Below are 12,185 nucleotides of genomic sequence, written 5' to 3' on the forward strand. Positions count from 1 at the left end.
TAAAGGCGCCCGGCGATGTCACGGGGCCGCGCGCCGCGCTCCCTCGGGAGCACAACAAGAGTCACGCTCACCGCCGCCGGGCCGGGCCGGGCGGGCGAGGGGGCGGGGCCGGGCGGCACCCCACCAATGAGCGCGCTCCCCGGGCCGTCGGCAACGCCCCGCCTAGCGTCACGGCCGCCGTCGGCAACGCCCCGCCCTCCCCGGCCCGTTGCACGGGAGCGCGGCTCGGCGCGGCCCGGCCCGAGGATGCGGGAAGGGTCGGCGCTGCCCGGCGCCCCCGGCGCCGCTGCCCCGGTGCCCGGTTTCCTGGCCAAGCTCTGGGCGCTGGTGGAGGATCCGCAGAGCGACGACGTCATCTGCTGGAGCAGGGTGAGGGCGGCCCGCGGGGCCCTGGCCCGGCCGGGCACCGCCGCCCGCGGGGCGGGGATTCGGGGCCGGCGCCGGGGAGCGGCGCGATAGCGGGGCCGGGGCCGGGGAGGCCCCCGCGGAGGGCCCTGGGCGGCCCGGGGAGCGGGGCGGGGGGGGGGAACAGCGCTGGGCCAGGGCTGCGGGGCCGTGTGGGCAGGGCGGCGGCGGTGGCGGCCCCGCTGTGGGGAGCGGGACCGGGGGCGGCGGGCGGGGAGCGCCCCTCGTCTCCCCTGGGGAGCCGGCGGGCGGGGGTGCCCCGGCCCTGGGCAGCGGCCGCCCCCGAGGCGGGGGTTGGTGTCCACGGTAGGTGCGGGGGGGAGGGGTAGCGGCGTGGCCCGGCGCTTCGGCGCGGGGAGCCGGGTTGTGGGCAGGGGCAGGCGAAAGGGGGACGCGTAGAAGAGACTCTGCGGCGGAGGGGGGGGGTGTCCCGGTGCCCCCGCTGCCTGCCCGGTGGCCACGCACGACGCTCTGGCGTGAGCTGGCCCGGCGGAGCCGAGCATCGCAGCCTGACGGTGGGCGCAGTGAGCGCAAAGTGGTGGAAAAGGCACTTCCAGAAGTACCGTCCTTGTCGTTTTTTCCTTCCCGAGATCGGGAGGACAGGCCTCGCTGGCACAGGACACCGCAAACACTGCTGGCCAGTGAGGCCTCGGACACAAGCGCAGTGCTCAGTGTTGTCCCCCATCGTTTTTAGAGCGTTTTTAGATTTTCTCCCCTTTTTTTCAGGGGTTTGGCCTTTACAAAGGAAAAGATGGAAAGAAACATAGTATTTTTGTTCATAAAAACGATACCAAGACCTGCTTGCTTTCGGGAAGTTTGAACCTGAGACTATGCTAAATCCGAAACTGCTTGTGTCACAGTTACCCTTTTTTACCGCTGGGTTGTGTCGCCTGAACTTTTAGTAACTCTGCAACATTACTTGGTTATTTTTAGTGGTGACATAGTATATACAATGGAAGAATCTCGTCAGGAACTGGGCAGCTCCGATCAAGGGAGATAGAAGCCCTCTAGTGACATGAATTACATTGCACTTGAGCAATATTTACGTGTCTTGTGGACGAAGAGAGCAGCAGATACACGGGTTTTTAGAAAAATTTTTCTTTGGGTTAAGGTCAAAACTTCAGGGCTTTAAAAAAAATCTCCCGTTCAATAGAAGTATTCCATGTAACTGTCTTTTTGGACTCAAATTTTTTGCTACAGTACCAAGTACTCAGAAGTGCTCGCACAGGCAATTCCCTCTACTAAGTGTTTTGCCCTTCCCTGTTGTAGGAACTGTCTCTGTTGATTTATGGTCTTGGCTTATGAGCAACACCTTAGAAAAATTGTGCTTGTTCTCTAACTGTTGCTTCTGCTTATTTCCTAGAATGGCGAGAACTTCTGCATTCTGGATGAGCAGAGGTTTGCCAAGGAGCTACTCCCCAAGTACTTCAAACACAACAATATCTCTAGCTTCATACGACAGCTTAACATGTGTAAGCATCAGCTGTTCTCATATATCCTTTCTGCCAATTTCATTGCTGCTTGGTATCGATTTGAATGTCTTTAAACAAACCAATTGACTTGGCAGGTCTTTCATCCGTGAAAACCTGAATTCTGGTCTTGAGTTTGCTTTGCAAAAGGAAAAGATAACAGGAGAGTTTGGCTTAGTCTTTATTTTCTGTTTCAACTCTGAGACCTTTTGATCAACAACCGTAAAAATATTGTTTCATGTGCTGGTACCTAAAGCTTGGGTAGAGTTCACTGGGCTCCAGTGGTAGTGTTAATGGTAATGGTAACAGCAAATTTATGTATACCTAGAGGAACAAAGGCTGTACCTACACCCATGCAGCTAGTATATGAAAAAAATTGCCTAGATTATGCTGTTGCCTGCATTGCTTTGTTGAAACAAGATTAGTCACACTGATGGATCGAGCTGGACTAAGTTTCTCATTATGTTTCCTGTGCTCGACTTGTGAGCATCATGTAGCATCCATTATATAACACATGTACAACTTGTACAGGGAAAGAAGCTGGAATGAAGTTGTAATTCAAAGGTATGGTACAATGTGCAGGGCTGCAACGCACAGCAGAAATAGTTGTTTTGCAGCAGACAGCTTATGGGCTGAGGGAGGGTACAAACTGCATAGAAGATGGCTGCCTTATTTAGAATTTCCATTCAGAGTAAGAGGAAGGAACTCTCTGTCCTTGTCCAATAGGTTTGCCTGGTCTCTCTAGCCTATGCCTATTTAGATTTTGTCAGACATGAGAGAGAAAGCGTACATTTAGCCTCTTGACACAGGGTGGATGCTGCTGTTCGTGTCAAGTGTTGGTTGGGACTCCCATCACTTGAGTGTCAAAGGATAATGCAAGTAAACAATTGTCAATTACCTTGTAGCAAGGGTAAATGCTAAAATGCAAATATTCCTATGAAGACGTGCAATGTGATAGCAGCTTCCTTTTCCTGCTGGACCTATGCTAGCTTCGAGTAAAGTTTTCTAATGATAGCGCTGTTGGGGCACAATGAAACTGGAATACATTAACTATGTTAAAAACTTGGCCAAGGTGAGACATGGATTGGTCTGTCAACTGTATTTCACATCTACCCTGCGGTACTTGAGGCAGATGGAAATAGAGCTGGCAATGTCTTATTTCACACAGGCAGTCTGGTATGGAGAAAGTACTCTGCGTGCATGTGCTTGCATAGGCTGAGAACTAATTTCTCTTCCTTACTTTATTCTGTAGACCCTGGTGGTACAAGACAGCATTTGTTTTGATATGTGTTTGTCTGGGATTATAGGCATGAAAGGGAAGGTGCACCGTTCTGCTGCTTCTGCCGGGGCAAGATTTTATTCAAGATGTCCTAATAAATCTCATTTCTGTTTAACTTTTGTGATTATTTGGACATCACTGTCTTGCTTGTGGACAGTAGCTGGCATCTGCCATGCATGCTGGTTGTACAGCCTGCAAGGTCATGTGATGGTATTGTGGACGTGTTCTCTAGCTGTGAAGATCGCAGCAGTCAAATCATTGACCACCAAAGAAAAGCTGCTTTGGCTGTTTTTCATAGTTTCTGCTCCCAGTAACTGTAGTGCTGTAGGCATTTCAGTAGCCTTGGGGTTTTCTTTAGCTATGTGTTGTAACAGTCAGCTTTGCACTGAAAGAAATGACTTTGTTAATACCTCTCCACAGATGGTTTCAGGAAGGTGATTGCTCTGGAGAATGGTATGATTACAGCAGAGAAAAGCTCAGTCATTGAGTTCCAGCACCCTTTCTTCAAGCAAGGGAAGGCACATTTACTGGAAAACATCAAGCGCAAGGTATAGTCTAAGCATGTATTTACTTTGCTTTTTTTGTTATGAAAAGTAGCTTATCAAGAGCATGTCCAGGGGTTTCAAACACTTTACAGCCAACAAATTCCATGGGAACCAAGATTGTGCATCATGATGCAAGCTTTTGTAACTCCCTCCTGAATGGCAGGCTAGTGCTTGGCTTGGCCTCCTCATGCCAGCTCTTAGACAAAACACACCCTGCTGTTGTTTAGTAATGCACTGGAGTAGGGCCACATTCTTCATAGCTGTCAAAGTAGAGCCCTTTTTCCACAGAGCGTTCATATACCTGATTACAGCTTAGCATGGTCTTCAATTCTGCCAGCCTAGCAGCATTGGAAAGAGTCACAAAGTGAAAGAGCAAAAGAAAATACATTCCCAGTTGGTGCTCACTGAAAATTAGCAAGGGCATCAGTAATCCGTTCATTTGGGCGAGTTTCTGTAAATTACATCGTTCCCCAAAACTATGTTGCCACTAAGCTACATCTTTATTAGTACTTTCCAGTTTTCTTTTGTACGTTCAGGCCTTGTCTGACCTGTTTCTGCACAGATATTTATCCTCTATTGGCACATTACAGCCCATAATATCCTGGCTGCCAGAGAAAGAGAGTATCGTGATACATCATGTTGACGTTTGAACTGCAGAATCTTTTCTTTAGAATGTCATAATGTGGTAGCTACATTGCCCAAGTTAATAAAAGCACAGGGTAGGCTTGAGAGTCACAATTGTGTTTTGATTGATTCTTCACTGAGCTGTCTCTGCTCAGAATCACAATTGATTAAATATAGTTGTACAGCTGCTTCTCTGACTCAGGGCTGTGCTCTTCCCAGATGCTGTAATCGCTAACTTGTCTTGGCTTGCACACCTTGCTTGCTGGTGTGTTGGGGCAGTCAGCTGATGACATTATGCATGGCTCCATGTATCCCAGGAGTGTTGCACTGGGTGGAGTATTCTAGATGGAAAGACAAAAGCTCTAGTTGGTGCCAAGGACGTTCATATGAAACTATTGAATAGGCTGGTGAAACATACTCTTTGTTGCACAGGAAACGTCAGTGATTTTTTGCAAAACATCCATTAGTTTTTCCTGCTCTTTTACTGTTTGGAATGGAGTCATATTTTAGTACTTGCTGTAAACTGGATTTCAAGCCTCTAACAGGAATGCAAGTTTGAATGCAGGACTTCCTTCATTTACTCCCTTTTAATGTTAGTTCTACTGGTGTGCTTCAGTCTCAACACCCTTATTGATTAGTTAGAGACTCCGAAGAGAGCAATTCCTTGCACTTGGGCAGAATGTTTTAGTTTGGCCCTTTTTTTAGAGGGAGGCTGACTGCATTTGAAAATTCCATCTGCTGTCTGCATCTTTTGTGTGTCTTCCCCATGGAGAGGTGGTATGCTGAAGAGAAAGCAGATGGCTGTGAATTTCATTTGGGATACGGCTCATGTACCTCAGCATAAAGTATTATCTGCAATGAATAGCAAAGCATCTAAAAATGTAGACAGAGAGGAGAACTGTCAGGCTGTTCAGTCCATCCTTTGTAACACTGGGTTATGTTAAGAAAGTAGTTATTTCTGTGGAGTGATTGCATAACAATTATGTTCTGTTTCATCATGAAGTGATGGCATGCTATTTTATAACAACATAGGTCCATTTCTGACCATCCCATTCTCCTTTGAAGAAAAGGGGTCTGTGAGCCAACCTGCATGGAAGTTGTCTAGCACTTCAGCAGGCCAGTCCCAGGTGCTTTCACCTCCCCTTTGCAATTTAGTGGAATACTAAGAAAAATTGTAGCATGCTGTAGGTTGGAAGGGACATCTGGTGGTTATCTGGTGCAACTCCATTTGGTTCAATTATGGTCAGTATTTGGCTAAATGATTTTTAAAATTACAGCCACAAAACCAAGACATGTCATTCAGACGTGTGATGCACCAGACCTATCTTTTTCAAAATCCTGAATTGTATGTTAGCCATCAATGCCACCACTGCAGAGAGAGTTGCTGAAGGCATTTGAAAATTTTGAATATGGAACTGTGGGGAGGAGAGAGTGAGCTTTTTGCTTTCTGATGACTCTTCTGCCATCATTTGAAGAGGTGGCATTCATGGACTCTGCTGTGGGAAGAAGAGCAGTCTGGACTCTGACTCTCTGGAGACAAGTCTCTATAATTTTGGAATGTCACTGAGCAGAAAGGTAATAGAGGGAACACCGATATGGGAGTCTGCAATTTAGGTGGTGTGGGACAAATTTGCAAGTAGAGTAGGATGCATCTAATTAGACACCTCCCCCCTCCCCCCCCATAACTTAATGGAAATTTGTTACTCCTCTGCTCGCGGATTTACCCACACCTAAAAGGAATGCCATCATCTTGTTTTTACTCCACTATCACTTCTGTGTTTTGGTTTTGGTTGGTGTCTTACTCTTTGACACTAGAGGGCAAGCTGTCACCAGACCTGTCAGAGAGAACCCCCTAGGGAAGGCTGTTTTCAATCAGTGGTAGGTTTTTATCATGAATTGCAATGGTGAATCTACTGTCTACACGTACAAAGTACTAATCTTGTGTTTTCATTGACAACTTGTTTTTTTTCATACAGTGTAGGCTGTCCTAAGGACTGTCATCTGTTGCAACCGTGATATTTTGTGATACATAAGAATTATAGTGTTATCTAATCTTTTAATGGAGTTTGTACCTGTTCTTCCACAGACTAACTACACTGTTCCTGTAGGAAGGAGTATGCAAGGTACTGTTCATAATAAAGCATGTGTAACCTGGTCCTATTTTAGGTATCTGCAGTAAGAACTGAGGATCTCAAGGTCTGTACAGAGGATTTGCACAAAGTACTCTCTGAAGTCCAGGAAATGAGAGAGCAGCAGAATAACATGGATGTCAGACTGGCTAACATGAAGAGGTAGACTCCGTCTGTTTCAGAGGCACTTATACGCTGAATGTTGCTTATATCTAATGGAGCTTGACTCTAAATGTGGGTTTCATTTGAACTGGAAACAGGTGAAGCTATATTTTTTTCTAAGAAGCCCCATTCCACCCCACACAACATTCTGAATCTTGTTTGTTTTTATAATTCAGTTGCAGACCAGAGATTAAGACTGGGAGTTTGTTGACTATCTTGAGATTTCATTTTGGTTGCCATCATCTGTAGTAGTTTTTTAGGGCCATCAAAGCGTTTCCTTTTCTAAACACAAAGGAATACCTCAGACCAAGATTATTGGTGGAGCAGCAGAGGATGAGAATATCCTTATTAGCGAGTGTTTGGTCCTGCCTGATGGAAAACGGAGTTAATTTAACCCAGAGTTTATACTAGTGGATCGGATTAACTGATTGTTAGCTATCCACGGAAGGAGTGTTGCCATTGGTCCTGCAAGGTACTGTGAAAGTTTGAAAGCTGTAACACTAAAGCATATAAAGTAAACTCTGTTCATCCTCTGTCTTCTGATTTATTCTGCATTGCAGAGAAAATAAGGCCCTGTGGAAAGAAGTGGCAGTTCTAAGGCAGAAGCACAGTCAACAACAGAAGCTGCTGTCTAAGGTACCATTGCAGCATCTTCAGTGCTACCATCCTTATTCCTGCCTCTGTGATACTTGATGGCATTCTTTGCTTATGTAGAATGACAAATGACACAGAGCTGAACAGGCTATATTAATACAGCATAAAGAAAATGTTCACAGTTCCTGAGCGTCCCAGAAGTAGCACAGCAAAGAACCACAAGCAAAATACTAAGGAAAAGTCATAGTAAAAGGGATTTCAGTGTGTTTGAAATCTCAGTGAACCTTATTTGGAGAGAAGTCAGTAAATCCAGCTGACCTGGGGTAAACATGGGGCTGGAGGCAGTGCATGGTAACAGGAGCCTAAAACAAGAGATTGCAGGCACATGGAATGGAGTCTGTGAAAGATCTTGGACCAAGACAGACTTAGACCACTCAAGAAGTCAACTTGGAACCCAGAAACTATAGGAGCTTCTGCAATGGCACAAATTTTCTCTGGTTTATCCCTCAGCTGTTTCTGGTCTGGAATCCTCTAGAGACTTGTGGTGTTACGTTACATTTTAAAAAAAAAAAACAAAACAAAACAAAAACACAACTGTCCAAGTGGGATAATTTTTCAATGCCATTGGTAACTATCATTTTGTGTTTTAAGACATGAACACAAATGGATTTTTAATTTACTTATTAATTTCAATCACATAACTACATAATTTTCTAGTAAAATCTGAATAATTTAATGTTAGGACTGCTATGCTGACCACTTGTTTTTGGTTTTTTGCTTTTCCTTTTTAGATTCTTCAATTTATACTAAGTTTGATGCGAGGAAATTACATTGTTGGGGTCAAAAGAAAAAGGTAATTACTGGATAGGTCACAAATCTGTGTCAGATATGAATTATAGGGATAAATCAGCTTCTAGAAGCAAGATACTTAAAGTGTATGAAAAATATTTTTATCACTCTTATATTGAAACTTGAGAAAGCTGATGGAAGCTGAACAAAGCATGAAATAAAGATTTCCTGTTCTTTATCACTAAAAAAATGGGTGGGAAGAGAATATACTATACATTTTAAATTTCGAATGGCATAGTTAGCAGAAATGGTAACTTTTTCAAAATGTGCAAGTGTGACTGACTTGCTCAAAACAAAAAGCATGCTTAGAATGCAACCTGTCTGCAATACACTTGCTAAAAAACATTTCCAAAAGCCAGTTTTCTTAGAAGTGGAAGAATGATTGTTCTTACCATTACTCCATGTATTTGGCATTGCTACAGCTTTTTACTGCGGAACCATATACTAAAGCTGTATTTTGTCTCAGGTCTCTAACGGATGCTGCAGGTGCTTCACCTTCCAAATACAGTCGTCAGTATGTTCGCATACCTGTGGAGAGTGGCCAAGCAGTAAGTCTTCCCAGGGAAAGAGACAGTGGGTTGGACAGGATGATACACAGTGATCTCGAAGTCTTCCTTCTTACTATTAATACCCTAATCTTATAATCAGATGGACTCCATTTTGAAATGGGCAGCTTTAAAGCATTGCTCTGTCTGTAAAATCATGCAAATCAGTACAACTAGTCAAAGATGAAGTCTGAACAGGAAGGAGAAGTTGCAAGAAGAATGGAGCTTCAACATCAAAAAAAGTCAGACCTTTTGATTTACTCATTCTATTTGCTGTATCCTGCAGGTGGCTTTTTCTGAACATGATGCAGATGATGAGGATGGAAATGGTACAGGTCTCATCATTCGAGATATCACTGATACCCTGGAAAATGCCACTGATGGTCTCCTTGCTGTAGCACACACAAGTGGCAGAGCCAGGTACTTTTAAAGGATGTGGCAGTATTTATGCTTAGGTTGTTAACTAGGTAGGTACACTAGTATAAGTGATCCATGTGAATTCTGGGAAACAGCCTCTCTGAATTTTTACTCTATTTGTGCATGACAGGCCTGTTTGTAGGCTGTCTTTTTTACAGTGTGTAGCATTGGTCATGGTCAGCAAAGCTTTTTAAGAGCTCATGTCTCTTCAGGAGTGCTTGAAGGCCTATCAAGCTGATTGGCACTTGAAGTTTAATTTGCTGAGGCTTTTCTATCTATTCAACAAATAAGCACATACTTAATGTTTTTACTGAATAGGGACCTGAATGCATATATAGGTTACTAATAATCAATCCAAAATGTATATAGGTTACTAATAAACAAACCAAGATGTATAGTTTTATCTCCAGTTTCACTACTACTCTTGCTAATATTATGCTAAGCATAACTGAAGGGAAGACATTCTTTTGTGTGGCATCAGATTCTTGTGAAAAACCATTTAGCTGTTAACATCCACAGCGACATAGGGACCAATTTGGAATCTTTTCTTTCCAGAGACACAATGTTAAGAGGTTCCCTCCTGCCTAATTTCCATATACTATTTTGCCGCTTTGGGCCTGGCAAAATGGGGTGGTTTGCTCTGATAAATGCTATCTGTATAAGCTGTAATAAGAGATTCTTCATCTGCCTTTGGGAAGGCACTTCTTTTCTTTTTCTAAAGACCAGTTGGTTTTTTGAACCCTTGACTACCCTGACCTTATTTGGTGTTAAGATTTGAGGTACTAAACTTGAAATGAGTAGTAATACAGTTGATGAATTCTTCTGTGTGTTGTTTCTCTTTGGGTCATGTTTTAGAGAGACACAGGCAGCTCTGGATCCTGGCTTACCTATTTGTCAAGTATCGCAGCCAAATGAGTTAAATTGTGCAGAAACTATCCCACCAGTTCATATAAATGATGTCAGCAAATCCAGTGAAATAGGAAATGTTGCTGTGGAACTCCATACTGCACAACCTAATGCTCCAGAAGACCCTGTGTCAGTGATTGACTCCATCTTGAATGAGAACAACTCTGGAAACCAAAACGATCCTTTACTGGACAGGTATCTTGTGGGATCTTGTCAAAGTTTCAGAGGATGTGTTTAGCTTTTTAAATGTCATTGATGAACTGAATTTTCTGCCCCTTAGTAGGTCTTGAAAAAGACAAGTGTTAGCATCATGCACTAAAAGCAGGGCAAGTTCATCTGTCACATCTCTGATAATGAGTGTGCCTGACTTCTGGTGCATAACTCTGAGGACTGGTGAGGTCGGTCTGTCACATCAGCCCTTGTATTGCCAACTACTGGCACTGCCAAGTACTGCCAAACAGCAGGTCAAGGGTAGTGATTTCAGGAGAGCACCACTTGTTGATTTGTTTCTGAGGACTGGATATGGATTTGTATCGGTGGTAGTCTGATGTTGTTTCGCTGTTGCTTCCTTTCTTTGCCCCTCACTTTCGCAAAGGTTCATTTCCCTTGCACATTGTCAGGTCAGACTCGCCCCTGGGAGCAAAACCATGCAGGCTGTGGTTTCACACTCAGCAGCACTGCTGCTTAAGCAGTTCCCAGCTCTGCACTGGCCCCCAAGCTTTATCAGTGCCGTCACTTGTGTGGCTGCAGGGTGGGCTGGATCAAGGAACAAACTTTTTAGTTCTTTCTCCTCACAGCTTTTCTGCTGTGCTTAACTTCAGGTAGGAAGTACTGAGATGATGTGTCACAGCACTCGGTGTAAACTGAAGGCCCTGTAATATCACTGAATCACGGAATAGTTTGGGTTGAAAGGGACCTTGGGGATCATCTAGTTCCAACTCCCTGCCATAGGCAGGGACACCTTCCACCAGACCAGGTTGCTCAGAGCGACATCCATGTCCTTCTTACGGCCCCAGAGCTGAACGCAGTACTGCAAGTGGGGTCTCACAGGGCAGAGTGCCTTGGTGGGACTGCAAAATGTGGGGCAATGTCTTGGAACTCTCTGTTCCTTGTAGCTGGGAGTTCCACCATAGGAGGTAGCTTGCAGCACAGCGAGAAGTTCAGCACTGGCACCATGCATGCAGCTTCCTTTCCACTTCAGTCACTGTCCTTTGAGTCCTGCCCACTGTCCTTGGAAACGTGTACAAGTTGGCAACAATCTGATGGTTCAAAACAGGTAGTGTTTCTTCAGATCCAGATTATGTTCAGCCCTTTGCTTATCATTTATTGTCCCCAGGTGAAGCCATCAGACCTTAGTTTAAACAGATGTTGGTATATAGGATGGGATCTGAGAACATTTGAAAGATATTAAAATGAAGGAAGAAGTAGGTATGGAAGGAGGAACTGCTTTTTGATGTGATAGCTATTATTATACTTGCTGTTCAGATGGTCGTCTTTGTACCTGTCCTTCAAAGAGTTGGACCATGAAAAGTGGTACAGGAATGCAGTTTCATTCATTTGGCAATAAGCTATTCTGGATTGTGAGCAACCTAGTCTGGCTCTCATCTTGCCCCACAGCTGTAATAACTGAGAGGTTAGCAGATCATTTCTGAGAGTTTTTCCTGCCTTGTGGTGCAAAAGAAGGTCCTAGCTGCTAACTGTTTCTTACAGTACTATATCATTTTGTCTTTTTAGGGAAGAAATTCAGGATTTTCTTAATTGCATTGATGCCAGCCTTGAAGAGCTTCAAGCAATGTTATCTGGGAAGCAGTATAACTTTGGTTCTGAAGCTTTCAGCGATGTGAGTGTCTTTTCACTTTTTCTGATTTCTGAAAAATACTTACTAGGTTGCATCATAAAATTTTACTGTTTTATTCTGTGTTGTAATGGGCAAGAGGGTGGAAAATCCTGAAAAACAAATAGTTAGGGATAGAATGATACATAGTCTTTCTATGAGTCTAACAATGTACACTGTAACATTGAGAGCCTTTTTCAGTTCATACTGTATTTCCATTGTACATAACTCAAGGGGGGGGGGGGGGGGGATTGGACACTCTTCTCCTCCTCAAGCCTTTGTCACATAACATTACATCCTGACCATGTGTTTGATTATGCATTATGATATGGAATGAAACTCAGCCATATACCTGGAATCACTAGGAAATATGGTGTCCTTTTCTTCTCATGTGACCTCAGTTTACTGCCACAGGTCGAAAGTATAT

At 44.3% G+C, this 12,185-nt stretch overlaps 1 protein-coding gene and 1 long non-coding RNA gene across 3 annotated transcripts in view; one reads left to right on the top strand and one right to left on the bottom strand.

Moving 5' to 3' along the window:
• The window catches only part of LOC104323539 (heat shock factor protein 3), a 16,770-nt gene continuing 4,585 nt past the window's right edge, over positions 1 to 12,185 (top strand). For both annotated transcript variants that reach the window (XM_069811652.1, XM_069811654.1), the window contains exons 1-10: positions 1 to 369; positions 1,769 to 1,877; positions 3,574 to 3,701; positions 6,489 to 6,613; positions 7,174 to 7,249; positions 7,999 to 8,060; positions 8,523 to 8,604; positions 8,888 to 9,021; positions 9,874 to 10,119; positions 11,659 to 11,764. In XM_069811652.1, coding sequence (XP_069667753.1) covers positions 16 to 369; positions 1,769 to 1,877; positions 3,574 to 3,701; positions 6,489 to 6,613; positions 7,174 to 7,249; positions 7,999 to 8,060; positions 8,523 to 8,604; positions 8,888 to 9,021; positions 9,874 to 10,119; positions 11,659 to 11,764 — 1,422 coding nt within the window. In that variant the 5' untranslated portion in view covers positions 1 to 15. The remainder of the gene's footprint in view (positions 370 to 1,768; positions 1,878 to 3,573; positions 3,702 to 6,488; positions 6,614 to 7,173; positions 7,250 to 7,998; positions 8,061 to 8,522; positions 8,605 to 8,887; positions 9,022 to 9,873; positions 10,120 to 11,658; positions 11,765 to 12,185) is intronic.
• LOC138690778 (uncharacterized) overlaps positions 3,098 to 12,185 on the bottom strand; it is a 25,737-nt gene continuing 16,649 nt past the window's right edge. The window contains exon 2 of the long non-coding RNA XR_011329566.1: positions 3,098 to 4,663. This is a non-coding gene — a long non-coding RNA (uncharacterized lncRNA). The remainder of the gene's footprint in view (positions 4,664 to 12,185) is intronic.

Source organism: Haliaeetus albicilla, chromosome 23, assembly GCF_947461875.1.
Source record: "Haliaeetus albicilla chromosome 23, bHalAlb1.1, whole genome shotgun sequence".
Lineage (NCBI taxonomy): Eukaryota > Metazoa > Chordata > Aves > Accipitriformes > Accipitridae > Haliaeetus > Haliaeetus albicilla.